This window comes from Crocodylus porosus, unplaced genomic scaffold (genome assembly GCF_001723895.1).
Source record: "Crocodylus porosus isolate Cpor-Errol unplaced genomic scaffold, CroPor_comp1, whole genome shotgun sequence".
NCBI lineage: Eukaryota > Metazoa > Chordata > Crocodylia > Crocodylidae > Crocodylus > Crocodylus porosus.
Window position 1 is genome coordinate 92142167 of NW_017728931.1, and position 21262 is coordinate 92163428.

General features: G+C 40.7%; 1 protein-coding gene across 1 annotated transcript in view; it reads right to left on the reverse strand.

Annotated features, from left to right (window-relative positions):
- Positions 1–9515: 9515 nt before the first annotated feature.
- Positions 9516–21262, reverse strand: part of CNTN1 (contactin 1) — a 271994-nt gene continuing 260247 nt past the window's right edge. Inside the window, exon 23 of the mRNA XM_019543375.1 lies at positions 9516–12026. Coding sequence (XP_019398920.1) covers positions 11947–12026 — 80 coding nt within the window. The 3' untranslated portion in view covers positions 9516–11946. The remainder of the gene's footprint in view (positions 12027–21262) is intronic.

Genomic DNA, 21262 nt, shown 5'->3' on the forward strand with positions numbered 1-21262 from the left:
GACATCAAGTAAACTCCCCCTTCCACTGACAGGGGTGTGACCTTCCCATCCCAGGGGTTCAACCCTGTGCAAACTGCCTGCAGAGCACATGCCAGGCATCCAGGTCATAGGGCATGGATGGGTCCAGAAATGCAGTCTGAGGGGTAAGAGGTGAACAAGGTAGGGGGATAGATTGGGTCCACATTTCACCACACTTCCCCCATTTCCTTTCCAACTCCCATTTCATTGCCCACTCCCATACCACTAAATCTCTGCCTCACAGCTTCATCTCCCCACCTAGCCCTGCTCCCCCTGCAAGCCATCTCTCACAGAAGCCCACCTAAAGAAGGGATAGAAGCCTGTTCTGGCTCACCAACCCTGTCATGGGAACTCACAGCTGTAGCTCTGAGTCAGGTCCCTCCTTGCCAAGCAGCTGTGCAGGTGGCAGGTGGCCTTAAGGTGCAACTGCTCCAAACTTGAGCTTGTATTAACACTAATCAACATTTGAGCAGCTCAAAGTGCAATGTGTAACAAGGTCCTTATTTCCTAGACCTAGTTTTATAACCATATGGTATTACATACTGTATTTGCTGAATATAAGACAACTCTGAATTTAAGAAGTCCTCCCAATAATTTGATTCTATTCATGGAAAATGTATACATTTGTTAAAATTTTCCATGTATAGAATCTAATTATTGGAGGATCATCTTAAATTCATCCCTCCAACGATTGCAGATGGTGTGGGGCAGGCTATGAGGGGCAGGTATGGCATTAATGGGGCAGGTAGTCATGGGACAGCTAGTGGGAGAGGCAGTGTGGTAGGGCAGTTACGGGACAGGTGGCGGGGAAGGTATGCAACTTGTCCCCTGCACCTGTCCTCAACCACCTACCCCTCCTTGTGTCTGTCCCTCACAGCCTCAGCCCGCCTTCCCCCTCACCCCATGCTTAACCTCTCTGCACTGCTTCTGCATCCAAAGCCTTAGGTCCTTGCCCCACACCTGCCTGGCAGGCTCTGTCCCTGTTGCAGCCTGAGGCACAGAGCACAGCTCCAGCCTGGCCTGTAGCAGCACTGAGATCAGCCCAGGACGGGGAAGAAGTGGCCCCAATAGCAGTGTGAAAGCAGTGGTTGAGGGCTCAGGGACTCCACTCACACCCAGTCACAATGACTCCTGTAGGAATGTGCAGGTCAGCTAGGATTGGGAGAGGGCAGCTCAAAGGACCTTGCCAGGGCCCACAGGGGGAAAAAAAAAAACCCACTTGGGACGCTTTTAAATCCAGTCACCCTGCCTGAGTGACTGCTGAGCCAGAGCATACCAACGGGGAGTTATTTGAGCTGTGGGTGTCTTGTGGGCATGGAGAAATCATCCACAGGAGACTTTGGTACATGGCTAGGCACTAGCCGGCCCAAGGCTCCATCCCAACATGGGGGTTCTTCCAATGTGGGACTCTGTGAGAACTGGGTGAGTCCCACTTTGAGAAGTCCCAGATGCTGAAACATCTGGGTACAGTGGGCATCATTGGCCTGTCCATTGCATTATCCCAACTGTTTGATTTAAAGTTTTGTTTAGCTCTCATTTTGTTAGCCTGTGAAGCCATAGCCATACCCCTACAGGCAGCTGACAGACCAGGCTCTAACACGGGAACAACAGAGCACCCTCATTGCACCAGGATACCGAGTCTAGATTCGAACCACCTGAGCAGAAAGGGGTGGTATGTAGGGGAGGAAGAGACCCACAGAAGTAGTGCCAGCAGAGTCACCAGGGTCCCAGGGACACCACTGACTATATGTCCAGGTAAAACCTCAGACAACAACAAGTCACGGTGGGTGAGTAAACCCTGATGTGGCAAAGTCAAACAGGCAGGGCATGACATCACCAGTGCAGTGCTTGAGTCTGCCACAAGTGGGTATGTAGCAGATGTACAGTTGGAGTCTCAACAGCCTGCTCTGTGCTGCCTCATACTCGAGTGTAAGACAACGGCTTATTTTGCCATGTTAAATGGGGGGAAAACCCCTTATCTTTTAATCAAGTAAATATGGTAATAAGATATCAGTCTGCTAATGGTAGTTTCCAGCAATATTGTGGAAACTGGCATGTTGGGTAGATGTGTGCTAGACAGCTGTTTCTCCAAGGTTTCTCCAAGAAACTTTTTTCTGCTCATTGTAGGCTTCCCCTTCCTGCTACAGGAACCCCTTTTCCTGACTGTGTTTATGAACTTACCTGTATGTGTCTGAGGGTCATGTTTCATTGTCCCATTACACTCCAGGATTCCTTCCCAATCAGTTGTGTTAATTTTACAGAACGTGTCTGTCCTTCTTGGGAAACTATGAGGAAAACTATCAGGATCATGGAAGAACTATCAGGCCTTAAGGGACTTTGCCTTCATCCTTACTACAAAGTAGATGAGTTTCAGCTTGAGCTCGAGTTCCCTTGATTCCACAACAGCTGGGTAAAATAGCTTAGATGTAAAACACCTCCAATCCTGGAGACTTTTCTGTATGGATAGTAGAGTGGCTTGGATTAGAATCTGGGAAGAACTTGCACTAACTCTACAAAGAAGAACTGAAAGTCAAATGTAATGTTTATATGAAAAGGTGAAACAACCTAACTTGCTCTAATGAAATACTCCTAGGAAAAAATAAATACAATTAAGCCCTACATTCACATAAATGCAAGGATTCTGGAAGGCATTTGACTGTACGGTAACATGGTGATATAAAAACAGAAGATGCAAGGAAAAGAGAAAAACCTGACTGGCAAAAGAGGTGGTGGTGGGGAAATAGCTTGGCACCAATACAACCAAACTGGGGATAATCAGGACAGTGGAGATGACAGCTTACCCTATCCTTGTTCTGATCCACAACAGTTAAAAAGATGTGAAGGGAGTATGTGCAAATAGGTGGCCTGACCTCTTTTGAATGCCTCTGAAGATACTACAGCTTGTGTAGGCTACTCTGGATTTTCAATAACTCTGTAGGAGCTGACTCTTGTGGAATGAAGAGAGAACAAGACATATTTAGTAGCAATGTGTGAAGCAGAAAGTATTCATTTCAGATTCGGCTGATTTGGAAGGACAGTGATGCAATTCAGAGATTCAAATCACTGTCCCAATTTGATTCAGCCAAATTGGATCTGAAGATTCAGTGCTGTTTCAGAGATTCAGTCATTGACTAAACAGGCAGCTGACAAAGCTGCCTCCAGTTGGTAAGTCTGTTGTGGTGGGTGGAGGGAATTAGCATGGGGGACAAGGGATTGGGGCTGGGACAAGCTGCCCAGCCGGAGTGAGGGGGTGCACTGGCATGGCAGTGCTGAGAGAGGGGGCTCTGCCCTTCTGCCACTTGCCCAGTGGGGGCAATGCAGGTGCAGCTCACTCCAGATGGAAGGGGGCAAGCAGCAGCAGGGCATAGCTCCTGCTCCCAGCGCTCCCCCTCCCCCCCCCGGCTGGGCAAGCAGCATCAGCCCCCGTCCCTGCTATGGCTGGGCAAGTGGCGGCAACCCATGCACCGCCACCCTGGTTGGGCAAGTGGCAGCAGCACCCCAGCCTGGGCGGGGGGGTGATGTGTGTGCAGAATATGGGCAGAAGTGGGCAAGTGGCAGAAAGGCAGAGCCCCAGCCTCAGTGCTGCCGTGTCCACATCCCATGCCCCCCAGCACCCCTCCCCGAGTCCTGTACCCCCTTGCCCAAACTGGGCAGCTTGTCCAAGTCCCAGCCCCAATCCCTCCTACCCCCGTGCTCCTTCCCCCCCTCCTCTTCCCACCACAACAGACTTACTAGCTGGAGGCAGCTGTGTCAGTTGCCTGTTTAGTCTATGGCTGAATCTCCAAAGCAGTGCCAAATCTTCTCTGAATTGATTTGGAGGCTTCTGATTCAATTTGGACCTTTTCATTGGTCTCCCAGTTTGAGTTGGATTTGGAGATTTGGTCACCAAATCGGGTTGAATCTCCGCCCAATTGAATCAGCTACTGAAGCTTCGCACAGACCTAATATTTAGAGTCCCCCATAGTGTTATCTGTTGCATGAAGAAAAGTTTGTTATCTCCACTCCCATGCAGAGAACTCTAATTTTTCAGGTCCAATAGACAACTGTTGTTAAGAGTTTTATGCTGAATCTAGTATTAAGTGCTGATGCTGGGAGATGTTTATCTCTTTTCTCTTCTCTACTATTCTCAGCCATAAGAATACATATGCGGTACCAGGGGAGGTGCTATAAAGCAATGTCAAGAGCTCTTGGACAACATTCAGTAATGAGCTGGTGTGCAAAGGAGCTGGAAGGACTGCAGGAAAACTGTTTGTAGCCAAGCTGATCTGTGTTTGACTTGTAATGGAATTTATTGAACAAAAGTTAGGAGAAACATTTTTTTAAATAATAGAATATACCCTGGCACAATACAAGAAGTAAAAGAAGTAAAAACAAGAATAGCCATTGTCACTGGAAAACGAGAAAAACTGAAGAAAATCTGGACTAGCAGCAAAATTACAATGAAAATCAAACTCTACCTACTATATGCTGTTGTTATTTCAACAAGTCTCTATGGCTGTGAGACCTGGACTCACTAGGGCACTGAAAAAGCAATTTCAGACCTTTGAAACCGAGTACTTCAGAAGACTTCTATTCATACCCTACATTACACATAGAACAATAAATCTGTGAAAGATCAAATCAGACGAAGTCAGCCAGTATGAACCCTTACCTGAAATTGTAAGATGAAGAAAGATGCAGTGGTTTGGACATGTAATAAGAAGGCTCAGCACCCTTGCCAATACCATCCTGGAGGGTGGTGTGAACAGGCAAAGAAGACAAAGACCTAGGGCAAGCTGGACCACTAGCGTCACAGACTGGACAGGATTAAACTTGATTGATTGTACAAGGATTGCAAAAGACTGGGAAGAATAGAGGAAAGTTATTACTACATCAAAGGTGTCCCAAGGGTTGATGTGGCCTCAGGACACCACTTCCCCACATCACATAAAGTAAGCTAACAAAATAATTCCTTTGTCAGCACAGCTGCGTCTACAACAGGAGTTTTGCTGGCATAGGTATATTGGCTAAGGAGGGTAATTTTTTCACACTCAAAGGCAGATTGAATGCAAACAAATTGTAGTGCTGTCATTTTACCACCTGTCCTGAGTGAGAGGTGCTGCATAGGTAGGTGCACCACAATTGGAGGAGAACAGAGGATGACTTTCAGGGCACAGTTTCTTCCCTGATATCCTGCTTTCCCTGGGATAGGAATAAATTACTCCTTCCCTTTTTGGGGAGAAGCTTACTTCCCCTGGGACCCCAAGCAGCTACTCTGTTCAACAGGTCAGGTGTGGGGGGTAGAGTGAGGCTCCTGCTCTTCTTCACTTGCTCATTCGCAGAAGTGACTACTGAGCCTGCAGTCTCCTTCTGCAACCAGACTCTGCCTTTGTCTGGCTGAGCAGAGGAATAAGGGACGCCTTATTAGCTCTTTGTCTGTTCCAAGCTGAAGAAGGCCATGGACAATTTAGTTGAAAATGACTATTTTGACAATCCCTCACAGTCAAGAATGAATGTCTTCCGGGACTGTCTTATCTGTGTGTCTGAAGATGGCTAATGAGGCCTATCTATGATTGATAGACTCTACTGTAGCTTGAACATGTACTTCCACATGGAGTTGGTGGCACTGGATTCTTGATTTGGTTCACGACATGCTGTTTCTGCCACTCCTGTTTTTCATCTCCTGATATTGTTGGGACGTTTTAAAGTACTGAGATCCAATCCCTACAGCAGACTCTTCCTCCATTTCGGGTGGTCCTGGATGATAGTCTCCTACAGGTTGACATCAACGTTAAATTTTTTTAAAGTTGCCTTTGAGGACGTCCGTGAAGTGCTTTCTCTGCCCTTCTCTTGAGGATATGCCTTGGCTGAGCTAGGAAAATAAAACTTGCTTTGGGATTCTGGAGATGATATGGGTGACCCAATAAAGTTTATGTCAGATGAACATCACCTCAATACTCATGGTGTGTCCTTGCAGAAGGATGCTAACCTTGATGTGTCTGTGTTCCCACTGGGTTTGAAGAATCTCCTGCAGGCAGTGTTGATGATACTTCTCCAACAACTTTAGATATCTCCTATATGTTGTCCATGTCTTAGCTCCATACAGCAAGGTGGGGATCATGACTGCTTGATAAACCATAAGCTTGGTTTTGGATTTGATATCACAATCTTTGAACACTCATTTATTCAGGCATACAAAGGCTAAATCTTCTGTACCTACTGTTTCCACAACGTGGAAAATGGAGAATAAAGTAGACAAGCATTCATTCTAAGTGAGTCCGTCAACATTTGGGCATGATCATTCAATAAATGTTGCTAGGTGGAATCTTGCACATTTGAGGCAATGTTGGATTCCTTTGTCAATGTCAGCCTTTTGTGAGAAAGAGCATCCAAGGCACAGGAAATATTCAACATTCTCCAGAGTCTCACTGTGGATTTGGATTACCAGAACTGGGGACTGTTCATTAGGAGCTTGTTGGTGGAGGACCTTAGTCTTCTGAATGTTAAGCATCAGTCACATTTTCTTGTATGCCTCAGTAAAGACACCAATGATTGCCTGAAGGTCTGCTTCTGAGTAAGCACACACTCCAGCATCATCAGCGCACTGGAGCTCAAACAGCTTACCATCCATTTATTAGTTTAGCTCCACTCCAGATGGAAGCTTGTTGATGGTCAGATGTAGCATCACAGCTAGAAATATTAAAAAGAGTGTTGGAGTGAGGATGCAGCCTTGCTAAACTCCTATTTTAACCTCAAAGTGATCTGTGATAGGCCCATTACTGAGAACCACCACTTGCATAGCGTCATGGAGCAGGCAGAGAATCGTGACAAATTTTGGTGTGCATCTGTATTTCAGAAGGATCCTCCATAAGGAGCTTAAGATGCAGTCAATTAAATTAGCAAGTTAACAATCTCATTTAGTTAACATATTCCTAATGGCCATGTGATACAAGATAATTTCATTTCCAACCCCAGCATATTTTGAAGGTATCATTTTAAAACAGTAGCATTTCTTCCATACAAAATAATTTTTAAAATGACATTGGTTCTACATAGTATAAAAGAGACAATTTACAAAGTGTAAAACAGACACAATTCAGAATGGATTTTGTTTTGGTCTTTGGCTCCATTTTCTTGGGACCTTCTAAGTTTTGAATCTAAACATCCAAGATGGAGATGGTCCCAAGAAAATGGTTCATTTTTGGCTCATTGCTATACCTAGAATTATTTTTAAAATGGAGTGAAAATGAAGCTACCAATGGACTTTAAACACTAGCTAAATCTTCTGTACCAGCTGTTTCCACAATGTAAAGTAAAGTAGACAAGCATTGACATGACCTTCATTCTCTTTTAAGTCAGTTCGTCAACATTTGGGCACGATCATTCAATAAATGTTGCTAGGTGGAGTCTTGCAGTTGACTGCTAAATAACAGTGTTTCTTTGGTGTTTTCAGGATGAAATGTACATGATTTCCAAGACATCCTGTAGTACAGACTTGATTACAACAGATGGAGGCAAACCCAAAACGGAACAAAATAAATTAGTACACTGTGGCTGCATCAACATGAGATGCTGACTATGCAGTTGTTACTGTGCTGTCATTTAGTACCTGTATACATGTGACTGAACAGTAATGACTGTGCAATAACCGGAGCACAGTAGTGTCTCTGAATGGCTTTTAGGTAATGCTGACTGTGCAGTAGCTCATTACTACTGTGTGTCATGTCATGCTTCCTGCCACACGATGTTACTGCACAGTAGTAATGAGCTACTGTACAGTCATCATCTCATGTAGATACAGCTTGTGAAATGAAAAACAATGCTTCCTTCTATTAAATATAGGATTTTTTTTTCCTTTTTGCATTTTTTGTTCATGTAACTTGTGGACCTTTTCATGATTCCACTTTTTATCATCTTGTCCTAAAAATAAAAAATGTCATATGACAAAGGTAGAGAAATTAGCAACAGAGAAATAAGGCAGTTGGAAGAAACTCAGGGAAATGAATGGACTATTTGTGCAGGCCACTGGTGTTGTGTGAATAAAATTGAAGATTCTTCTGTGGTTTTTGATATCCTAGCACAGGTATAGATGTTCCACTAAATGGTGATATGTTGTTTACTGTCATGCAAAGGCTAAAACTTGTAGCAATTTACTCTGCCTGACTTGTTTATAGCAAATTTCCCTTAATCAGATATATCAAAGCACAATTTAAAAAAATTCTTGGACCTATTTCAAAATCTACAGTGAATTGAAATGAACCTCCAGGTAATATCCGACGCCTGGTATTTTGATGATCATTTCAATAGGAAATACAACCTAACCTAATCTTGACACCATCTTGACACAAATAAAGACTTGGAGATTGGATCTTCAGTCAGACACTTCACACTGCAAGGGCATTAGTATTTGGCTCCTCTTCTGCTGTTATTAACCTTGAAGTCTGGCTAGACAAGAAGAATCATAAAATAAAAATAAAGCCCTCAAAGCAGAATGTATCTAACAAGAGCAGCAAAGGCCTCCAGTTCCGTGCAGCTTTGGTTTTATCCTGATATGTATTATCAAGCTGAAAAATAGCTGCTCCTAGGTTAATTACTTCTGAAATAATTACTGAATGGGTTATTTGTTTATTTTACTCTGGATCAAGAGAAGAAGGAATTTTTTACTTAAATACACCAGTGTTTAATGTCTTTTTGCCAGCTCCTCCTTCTTGGTTGGGAATGAACAACTTGCAGTAATATCAAGAAAAGTAAAAGGAAACAAAGAACTGTAATAGTGCCCGGTATTGTTGGGAAGTAGAGATACTTATTTTATTACCATCTTTTGTATGATTCAAGACCTGATCCTGAGAGAGGTTGAGTTTTCTTCTTAAGGGGCACTTAGTACTGCACAAATTGGTCAATTACACTTAAGACCACTCCTGAAGTCAGTGAGATGGCACAAGGCATTAATTTTTGCCAAATTTGGTCCCGCCCGATCAGTTTCATTGAATGGATACTCTTTGTAATAGATCTATTGGAATGGGAAACACCACTGAACAAACTGCTCTTCCTGCTTAATCTTTATCTGTAATGAGGCTGAAGATTTTTCATGAGACTTTCTGTTATTGAAGATACGTAATTATATATTTATTTCTCCCATTTTTTACCAAAGCCAAGCAGAAATTCTGCAATCAAGAAGTCCAATAACCTCCTGTTAAATTCCTAGGAACACAGGACATAGGACTAAAAGGGAACTTCTGGGTCATCAAGTCCAGTCCTTTTCTACCAAAGGCAAACACCTCATTTAATTCTATTCATGACTTTTCGAGGTCTAATTCAAAAGACAGCTGTTGTAGCTTGAGCAACATTAATACATTTATTCATTTATAATTTATTTGTCATTCATAAAAAGGACAAAGCATGGTTCTGTTCTACTCAATTGAAAAAAATGATAAAAAGTAACTAAAAAAACCCAATTCAAAATTCATCAGTATCAAATTATATTAAGTTTCCTGAAATATAAAGAAACAACAAATGTGTCTATCTATATAAACTTTAATTAAGAACCTTGCGTTTTAAAGCAGATGATACATTGGTTAGTTTTGTTGACAACAGTTTGAAACTGAAGGTCCCAGTCAAATTTGTACAGTTGAGTGAAACAATGACAATCTGGAATTATCTGGTCACTATGTGAGATGCTGTAACCTAGCCCATCTGTATTGCAGATTTTTAAAAAGTGGTTTTACCTTCCAGATCATTTTCATGCAGAAACTAACCAGTTTTGCTCCTTACACCGCATATTAAAAAAGTAAAAGGCAATCATGCATTTGGCAAAAGATTTAGTTGTGGTTGTAGATTATATAAAAAATGAGTCAGACTGCAAATAACCAAAACCAAAATATAACAAAACAAAATGCATAACCTATTGTACAGAAGGCTTACAGAGTATTAGTTTCTCTTATGCATGAAGACAACTCATTTTTCTTCCAAATAATTATACAATTTATGAAACTCAGTAATATTTGACACTTTGAAATTCCTCCATTGGGAAGTTACCACTTTTGCCTATTTAAAAAAGTTTCATCTTGTAACAAATAGTTAAAATTAAACTAAAACAGTATTATTGATATTTCTTAATGAAGACTCTACACTTTTACATGTAAATATATAGTACAAAAATTATACAAATTAAAGAAAGGGGTGTAAAGTATTAATAGGCCTATTCCTGCTTCATGTAAATAGTATTATTATGGACCTCTACAGTATCATTTCTAAAAAGATAAAATCTATTTCTAAGTAGCTAGCAGGGTTGTGCTAATAAAATATGATTCAAAGCTTATAATTCTTGAAGCATCAGACATTGCACTATTACTTGAGCCAGCTGATTCAATATCACTGTGTTTTTTCAACATTCACACTCAAACTAAATTCCCAGCACACCATGGGAAATTAAAGGAATTCTTTAACAACTTAAAAAATAAACACTGTAGACACAGTCAGAACAAAAACATTCCCTAGCTCCTATTAGAATAACCATCCTTTTGTAAACTTAATAGTTAATATTTAGAGTCGACAGACCATTCAGGATTTGCCTTTTATTTATTAACATCTTTATATCTTTCAGCATTATATGAAACAGGGAAACAGTCTTAGAACTTTAAAACTCTTATTTACACCACTAAGGATAGTAGAATAATATCCAGTTCTTGGAAAAAAAGCCTATCTTTTTCACAACTGTAGGCCTTCACGAAAGGAAGGTAACACCTCGCATCTACAGCATAACAAGTAAATATTAGAATTATATTTTTCTGACTGAGCTACCTTGTTTTTTTGCCCTTCTCCTGTATATCTTTAACTTATTATTGTAAATCTTTCAAGTTTTAAAAAAACAAACATTCTACCATTTTTTATTCCAATGGCTGACCCTGTATGGGACTTCATTTTTAAATATCTAATATACTACACCAACATCTGAATAAAATACCAAAAAGCCAAACCAAAAAACTGCCACTTATTTTGTAGCTGGCATTTCATACCTCCATCAATATAAAGGCTGAATTATCTAAATTGAAACGGTACTTTCTGAACAGAGTAAAAGCAATAGAATAAAAGATGATATATGTCATTAATATTGTCTGTATGACAAAACAGAAACTATTATTGTTTTAAAAAAATCACAACATTTTGTTAAGCAGCACTGTTTTCAAAACAATATGTTGAACTACAGGGAGCTCCCTAACATTAAGGTGCTGAAAATTCTTACAATTTATCTTTACTGTTAGCAGCCATAGTTAAATTTGCCAAATAGCCTTAAAATAAAAGGTCCTTATCATTCATTTTTGGACTAAATGTTTCCAAAGGATATTCAACAGCCTCAAGAAGGAAAAAAAATAGGAAAAAGAAACAAGATCCAAAAAAAAAATGAAATGTTTTTGCTTTGACTGTATCGCTAAAATCCTGGAATCTCATAAATGATGACAGGGGCCATTCAAAAATATGCAGTACACAAAACATATAGGATAGTACAGACAGACGTAGTTACTCTTACATTTACCACATACAATCAACATTTCAATCTCTATTATATTTCACAATTTGTTATTAAAGTTAAAGCACCTATGTATGGTGATTTTACTTTCACTGTACAACCTATGTTATTGAATTTTAACACTGTAACTTGCCCCATTGGACCGAATCATGCAACTGTCACAGATCAGCATAAGTGTTTTATAAGGCATATTGGAACAAGTTAAAAATCATTTCTTAGCCTTTCAAAAGTTGATTCACTTGATGAAGGAGTTCCTGGATGCCTCAGTCCTCTTAAAGTTCATAGTAAATCAGTAGGGTAATTTAAAAGTGTAATTTATTTGGCTTAGGATGGTGCCACAGGAGTCAAAAAGAATTGCAGTCCTCACAGGTTTGAAGGGAGTTCTTTGCACTGCATGGAGGACAAGATAAATCCAGCTACATTCAGAATTCCAAGTAGGCAAGGACACCAATGGTAGGCAGCAGTAGGCCAAGGAGACCAGGCGATGCACCGACCGAAGCAGCTACAAATTAAACAGATAATGTATTTTAAATCAAATGATACTTGTTACATAAAATCTAGCTAGAGAGTGATTTATGATGAGAGGGGTTGAAAAGCCAGCTGGCTCATCTCAAAGCAGTTTTTATCTTCATGGACAATTTAAAATGGATAAAAGAGATCACCAGAATGTGACCAAAGACTCAGGCCTTCATTTTGCATGAGTTGTTTATTCAATATGTTTATATTTTCAGTGAGACCATTAAGATCACATCAGAATATTTTGGTTTAGAAGCTCCAAAAAGCCATGAGGTTATACCAGAAGGTGAAAAGGTCAGAATAAATATTTAAACACATGAAAACAAAATGAACAGAGTCTTTGAAATGTGATGAAGGAAAGAGACACCTCTGTAAATGTTATTGTGATCAGTTATAATCTTATAGATGCCACAGAGTGGGGACCAATTATTTACTTGCTAGATTATGAAGTCCAGATGGCTGATCTCTAACAGCGTTGCCTGCAAGTGCATATTTTTGTTAAATCATACAGTTCACTCTTAAACAAAAATATTCATTGAAGATTTAATCAAACGATCAAAAAGCTCACCTTCTCAACACAAGCCATCACCTCCCTGTTCCTATAATGGGGCACTTATGCAGCCAGGGGAGGGTAACAGAATTATTCTTGCACATAGTCAGGAACTCAGAGTTAGTTTCATGCTGCATGTGGAAGACATAAGTACTGTCATAGACTCCCCTTTTGTGTCCAGTCCCCAGTGCCTACAACTTGTTTCTTGCATATTGCTAAGCACAAACACAAACTAATCAATAACTTACCTCAAGTCAGTGCCAATCTGGGTAAACCGGGTAAGCCCACAAGCTTATCTCATGAAAAGAGACCAGCTCTTTTTAAATCCTGTTTGGTTACTTATGTATGAAGGAAACCATCCACCTGCTAATTAAAAGCCCATACCCCTCTACCTTAGCCACATGGGCATGAGAAACTACCACTCTAGAGATAGACGTTACACATAAATCAGGTAAACGATCAGAAACCATTTCATATTTGTAACATAATGGAAGTTCAGTGCACATAAAACTACTTTCAAAATGGACGAAACCAGTTTAAGGTAAATCTGGATGGAGGTAAAATCAGACTTAACTGATTTAGGTTAAATCAGTTTATTGAACTTCTGTCCCAGATGCCCTCTAGATTCAAGTTAACTCATAGTCTCCCAGTATCCCAGAATGCTTTGCAGGGTGGGTGGACTAGTTTTGGCATAAACTCCTCACAAGCATGTGGCTCATCAGTTCAATCTATCCAACTAACTTACGAAGACTGAATCAATTCAGCCTCAGGCTTTTTGACTGTCTTTACTTAGCCCTGGTCACTTAGGGTACATACAAGTATTACATTTAGGTCACCCTAATCAAGCTGAGGGAGCTCTAAATGGCTGAGACTGCAAGCATTTACAGGGCTTTAACTACTCTAAATATGAAGTGCCCAATCTAAAGTTTACCTTAAAGGTGAACCAACTTTAGATTGGTCTGAGTTAACCCAATCTAAAATGAGTTGACCTGAACTAACAAATGCCTGCACACGTTCATAGCACAGCCCCAGGGCAGAGATACTCAGCCATTCACCACAGCCCGGGGGCTACGCTGTTTCAATATTTTCTTCCTAACTTGACTGGCCTATTTTTACTATCCCTCTCCTGCCCGGCTACTTCCCCTGGACCTGCCAGCCTCCCATATCCCATATCCCATCAGACCCTCCTCTCTCACTTACTTACCTCCAGTTGCCCATGTGAACATTTGCATGCAACAGAACCAGATTCCAGTTCAAATGGCTCCAAGTAATGATTTGGATGATTTGAATGTTTGTTTATACCCTTATTCTGCAGGTGTTCTCCACCAAAGGAGCTATCTATGATCTAGAATACATAGCATCTATTCACAGAATTCCTCTCTGAGCACCAGCTTGCTGTAATAGCCCTTTCTTGAGAGTTTGAATATACCCCTAGAATGCTTAATATGCCAACAGGTGGACAAGGCTCTTTGGGTGATGTGATATCTTTTATTAGACCAACTATGGCAACAGACATGTCTTCTCACAAACACAGCAGTCTGCTTTCAGTCCTGGGAGATGGATTCCTTGAGCCATGGAGAGTGGGTCTGACTCGTTACTCATTGCTATCTGTTTGATATTAGGCAATGTATACATTCATAATTCCACACATACAGAAACCTCTTTGCTAAACTTAAAATTAGCCCTTTAAAATTGGTCCAGGGTGGGGGGAACCGACCATATTTCATCGCTTGAGGTGTATATATTTTCTTGAGCATTTAAGTAGCATAATCTTCAACACCTTTGCTTAAACAAGTTTTAAATGGCATTGTTTAAGTAACAGACTCATTTTCAGTAAGCATCTCATTTTCTCAGGTTAGTACCATTCAGAACCTTGTTGAAGGGCCAGGATATTTTGACTTCAAGGTCAAAAAGAAAGATTAGGATATTTATTAAACAATGAAGAAAGTGCAAGATATTTCAGCTACAGTAAGTTGAATGAACTTTATAGTCTGCAGCTATTGTTATGTCACAAAACATGCAAAAATACAAAAATTATAGAGATTTTAGCAACAATTTATGCAGTGACTCACTGAGTTAAAGGTTTCCTTTTTCGGATAAATTTATGTCCACATGCCATGAAATCAAGATGACAAGAGATCTGATATTACCCCTTCATTTGCCCAGCTCAGTTATTAAATTGTATAGCATGTCTGTGTATTCAGAGAAAGACAGTGAGAAGCAAAAGTTTTTTGGGGTGTTATATTCTGTTGAACCAAGTATACAGTTAGGCGAGATGTTAGACAAGCTTTTGAGCATCAGCTGTCCTTCTTCAGGACAACAACACCCCAGAAAAAGTCAGGTTTTCACACAACTAAAAGATAAAGCAAAGAAGAATAAAAGTAGGTTGCTTCTATGAGTATTCAGAAAGATGGCAATTTTGTATGTTCATATGTGCACATTAGCAAACATAATTGTCACAGAGCTTGGCAGTGCACAGTTCAGTATTATTCTATTTTCCCCAAATCAATTGCACTTCATTGTGATTATCCATTACTTTGACACAAATAGGCCCTGTTTTTGATCATCTTCCGCAAATTCTACAGTAATCAACCTTAAATAAAAAATTCTAAATATGGAGTACAGAAAATGAATTTCTGATTCTTCTGTGGGAAAATCCACATCAGATTTTAAATTTGCATTAGCAATATCATGTGGCTTAGTTGTACAGTAATAACTAATCAAGACAGTTACAATGGCCTTAGAAACATGGAGCATTCTTATGTTCAATAGAAACATGACTGGAAGGGACCCTCTGGATCATCAAGTCCAGTGGTCTGCTGTTTCAGGCAATCATGTAATTTATCTGTTTAATAAATTGATGAAGATCCATCTGAGAAGTAACTAGGTTTTTAATTCCAAATACTCCTACTAGGAAGCTGTTTTAGAATTTCACTGGCTTAAGTGTATTTATGGCCATTTGTTCTTGTGCCAACACTGTCTTCTGGCTTTAATTACTCTTCTCCCTACATGGTGTCTATTCACCAATATATTTAGAGACAGACATCTTTTGTTTTGATAAACTAAACAAATGTTTATCCTTTAGGTACAGACATTACACATAAAATGATATGTGATGGGAAACCAGTCTATACCTGTAACAGAATGGAAGTTCAGGGAACATAGACTGGTTCGAAAAATGGCAGAACCCAGTCTAAGATAGACTCAGACTGATATTAGACTGGTATTAGACTTAATCAATTTAGGTTAGACTGATCTATTGAACTTCTGTACCTTCCAACTCATTGATTCATGTTAGGTCACTGGTTGCCAGCATCCCAGGCTCCATTGTGGGCCTGTGCTAGCTCTACTCACAGGGAGCCATGCTGCACTCAGCTGCTACAGCTGAGCATATAGTGGGCTGTCACAGAGTCAAGCTCTCACAGAATCTCTCCCCAGCCCTGCATCGTGCATCCAACCAGCTCTCAGCTACAAGCAGGGAGGGAGAGGAGTGTGGGGGAGGTTGTGTAATAGCATGACTCTCTTGCTCCCAAACTCACCTAGCCCACTTGGAGAAACCCTCATAAATCAGTTCAAATCTACCTCAGGCTTTTTGAACATTTGGACTTAGCCTTAGTTTTCCCCTGTATCATAGAATCATAGAATCAATGAGTCGGAAGGGACCTAGATAGATCATCTAGTCCGACCCCCTGCCATGGGCAGGAGGGAGCACTGGGGGCTGGCAGGGGTCATAAGACCCCAGCCAGGTGCCCATCCAGTCTCCTCTTGAAGATTTCCAGGGAAGGTGAGAGCACCGCCTCTCCAGGAAGCCTCTTCCAGGCTCTGGCCACCCTTACCGTGAAGTAGTTCTTCCTAATATCTAACCTAAGCCTATCCTCCCTCAGCTTGTGGCCATTGTTCCTAGTGACTCCAAGGGGGGTCCTGGTGAACAGACTTTCCCCGAGTCCCTGCTGGTGGCCCCGATAAAGTTGTAGGCAGCCACAAAATCCCCCCTCAGTCTCCTCTTGCGGAGACTGAAGAGATTCAGGTCCCTCAGCCTCTCCTCATAGGGCTGGCCACAGAGGCCCTCAACCATACGAGTGGCCCTCCTCTGGACCCCCTCCACGTTTATAGGCTTTCCCTTTCCCTGATTATCTTAGCAGCTCTTCTCTGAACCTATTCCAGTTTACATTCTTTTAATTAATAGTATCTTCTACTTCATGCTATCAGAAATTTCGTCACTCCAATTACGCTCCTTGTGCTAGTGTTACTAATGAAAATAATAATGTTCCCAGGATTTAAGGATTCTTAAAAAACTCTGTGAGTAATCTCACTCCAGTCTAATACTTCTTTTTTCAACCCTACATATTGCTGTCTTCATCTGAGTCATGTCTTTTTTACCATACCTTACAGTTTTCTACTAATTCCCATCTTCTTCATCTTAACTAATAATTTCCAGTACAGCAAGTGCCGTACTGAAGTTCAAATACATGAGCTGTACCACATGTTCTTTGTTTAGAAAAAAAAATCACTTATCTTAATAAAGAAAGATAACACATTATTGTAGCACTAATGTAACTATGGCAAACATAGATTAATTTTAGCCCATTTTATATTTATCTTCACGTTTTTAAATTATTCTTTCCCTCAATAACTGATTCATTCAAAATTTGTCCTAAAAGCTTGCAGTCAGACTAATGTTGTCTGGATCACTACCCCCCATCTTAAATGTAAATATTAAAATATTTGTTCTGCAATCATATGACACCATTCCATCTTGGAAATGGCCTAAAGGAAACTTTGCTTAAGTTAGGACCACAGAATTTACAGCTGTGAACCAGAGTTAATGCAGTTCTGGTCTGGAAATCATAGGTACCTTTTAATATGAGAAAAAACTATGCTTTCCACTTTCAACATGCCACAGTTTGCAAGACAATAAGACCATTTATTCTCCCCTTGAAGAAACATAGGGTGCCTGTACACGTGCGGGGAGGGTGCTCTGACACACTGTAATTATAGTGCACTGGAGCAGATTCCATTAATTAGCCTCTGCTTCTCATGTGTCAGCATCCCCACACTTGAAATTGGTGGTGCAGAAAATCTAACTAATGCTTGTTTAACAAGCTTTAGTTAAAGCACCCTTGCCGCCATTTTGAAGTGTGGGGATGCTGATACGTGAGGTGCGGTGGACACTTTAATTAGACCAGCTCTTGGAGCCACTCTAATTAAAATGCTCCCCTCCCTGACTCCTGGAATAAAAATACCTATAAAGATTGCTATTGAAGTTGACATGTTTGTATCTAGAGTGTAGGCTTCAAAGCACTGCTTTTATATAGGGATTTACTCAATTTGCAACTTTGAACTGGGCAACAGACAGAATGGTGGCCACCCCCTTGGCCTTCTGCCCCACCAGGGCCTCTCTACCAATCAGTATTGAGAGGTGGGGCTGGCAGAGCACATCTGGGAAATAGCCATGAAATTTTCCCTTTATGCTGCAACCAACTCATGAAAACTGAGTTTAGTCTCGCCATGATTTAAGTAGGTCCCTACTTACATATGCATTTAATTTCCAGTGCAATACAAATACACATGACATGCAAATGGGACAAGCCAGCCATTACCAGGAGTATGTGCTACAAAAAGAATAATACTAGTGCAGTGATTGTATCAGAACCTCTAGCACCTGATACAATTAAAAATGTAAACAAATATAGACATTTTTCTTGGGAAAAATATTTGTGAATATGTATGGATATATATAAACTGGTGGCTTTTATTCCCTCCATAAAGGCTGACCAACAATTAATTTGGCTTTTCTTCTGTCCAACTAGAAAACTATGTAAAAAGTAATGCAGACAATGTGGATTAATATTATTTAGATTAATATTATGAGACTAGGCTAGTATTATTTAGACATTTCACCAGTAAACCCTGTCAATCCTGTGTTCAGTGCTGTCTGTACTTGCAAACTGCAGCCACAGAAATGGTCCGAAAGTCCAAGGCTGAATCAATTCAGTCTTTGCAGGTTAGTCTAAAATACACAGATTAAACTGAAACAGAAGTGAACAGGCTTTTACTTTTAATCCAGAAAATGCAGCCAAATGCCTGCAGTGGCTCAGGCCATAAACTGGGAGGGGCGCTAGAGCTCAGCTCTCTGGTTGTGTGTTCACTTCCTCTTCCTGCTGCCCCCAAAGCCTCTGGGATTTGCAGTGCAGAATTACAGCAGCAGGACTCTGCAGGGTTGCTTATCACTTCTTCCTGCTTCCAGGTACCTCTGGGATTTGTAGTCCACAGTTGCAGCCAACAGGAAGTTTGAATGGGGAAAGGGGGTTTAACCCCCTCCCTGGCTCCAGACCCCAGCTGGGGTATGCCTGGGGAGGGCAGTCACCTGTCCCCCCACTGTACACTGGGCTGCATCTCAGCTGGGCTTTCCCTTGCCCACTTGTCAGCCGGCTGGCTAGGGAGAAGAGAGGTGGGGCCAGCCCTGCTCTCTGGAGCAGACAGCACACAGGGCTGCAGAGCATGCTGGGATGCTGGGGGACTCTGGTTTAATTTAAACCAGGAAGGGGTCTGGTGCCATAAACCAGTTTGACCCAAATCAGTTAAGTCTGATACTACATTCAACCATGTTTATCTTAAACTAGTTTCAGCCATTTTGAAACTGGTTCATGTGCACTGTTCTGTGTAACAGCTTCTGTTCTGTTATAAGTTTAAACCAGTTTCTGATAAATTAAACTGGCTTATGTGTAACTTCTGTCCCTAGCCAAGATCTAAAGAAGAGGTGGTCAGCCTGCACACAGGTGCCACAAGTGACATGGGCGGCTGACATGGCAGATAATGGAAGGGGACAAGCAGCACAATGGCAGATAGCACAGGAAGCAGAAAGCCAAGAAGCCAATTGGGTAGGGAACACAGGGAAGTAAGCAGAAAGCAGGGCAGCAGATCAGGCAGGGAGCACAGGGCTAGAAGTAAAAAGCAGAGCAACAAATTGGGCAGGGGAAGGGGATCAGCATGTCACTTGGGGAGGGTGTGGGGCAAATTTGTTGCATGCCTGCCAAAAAGGTTGACCCCCTACTGATAATAAACTGCAAGTCTGAAATAAAAATATTTTCCATGGATGGGTTTGGCATCAAGATATCTGATTTATTGTAAATAAACAAAGTTCACTTGTATGTGTTAGATTCAATTTTCCCGATGCCCCCAAACAGAAAAGGTTGTGGTATTTTACATGCATACTCTATATTCTAGGAAGAAACAGAGATTTGGTTCAATTACTATAAAAATGCATTTCAGCTATGGAAAATCTACATTCTTCATTTTTTATTTTTAAACATAGGCCTAGATTATATTTGGTGGATTATGAGCACTTTAAAATTTACTACAGTATTGCATGTGCTGCACTTGGTCAACTGACCTTTTTTCCTGCATTCTGATCTAAGTTGTTCTCAGAAACATGAAAGCTGCAAACTATAGTATGTCAATTCTGTTAAACATTTTCCCATGAAAGATAAAGTATGAGAGTAAATGAGGCAAACAATTTGGGATAGGTTTTCCTCCAGTGCGATCTGTCTCTATCAGAAGAACACATGGTAAACTCCCACGTATGCATGATTTTATATTCCTATACCATATTTGATGGTCTAGCACTGCCCATTTCCATCAGACAGAGAAAGCCTGGACAGAAGTCTACACTGCTGGATTAAGCTTCTAACTTTTACTCACTTTGAAAGCAGAGAGTTAACTGTGAGACAGGCTGTGAGATTGGCTTGGCAATCAGTTGCACATCCTTCAAATACAGTATACTCTATTTAAGTGCATGGCCTCAGGGCACAAAAAAGGCTATGCAATTACCCAAACTCAATGTAAACAATCTTATTAACTATAGGAACAGCCTGTGCTAAGCTTGTCATGACTCATTTACGCCTCTTACCTTCTTTTCCAGAACAACTTATATCTCTAATAAGCAGCCTTCAAATTTGACAGAACTTAGTTTAGTGCAGCTTTAAAATCTGAAAATTGATGACTACTACTCTATTCCACCAATTATGCACTTAACTGAAACACAATTATGCTACAAAGCAAAAATTAGGGCTGACAACTGCATTTTAGTGATTTACAAAATAACCAATATTTGTCACAATATAAACAGAAGGTAGCAAACTGGTACTGTCGTCCTATTATTCAGTTAAGTGAATCATGCACTTGTCCAGTATACATAAGTGAGTACATTGTATATTGTATTATCAGCAAGTTCAGATGTTCAGTATTTTTCTATATTTTACATAGAGAAAATTTTACATATAAAATTAGCAAATGAACAACAAATCTAATATCTCATAGATAGCAAAACATCTCAGACTTCTATATTTGTTTCTAGGTTATAACTGTCTGTATTAAATACATGGCTTTATGAGTGCTTGTGGTTTTTGGGCCAGGTGCCAGATGACTGGAAGATAGCTAACGTGGTCCCCATCTTCAAAAAAGGGAAGAGAGAGGACTCGGGCAACTATAGGCCCGTCAGTCTTACCTCTATCCTTGAGAAACTCTTTGAGAAGATCCTCAAGGAGCACATCTATGATGGGCTGGCTTCAGAGATGATGCTCAAGGGCAACCAGCACAATTTCATTAGGGGCAGGTCATGTCAGACCAACCTGATTGCCTTTTATGATCAGGTCACAAAGGCAATGGATGCA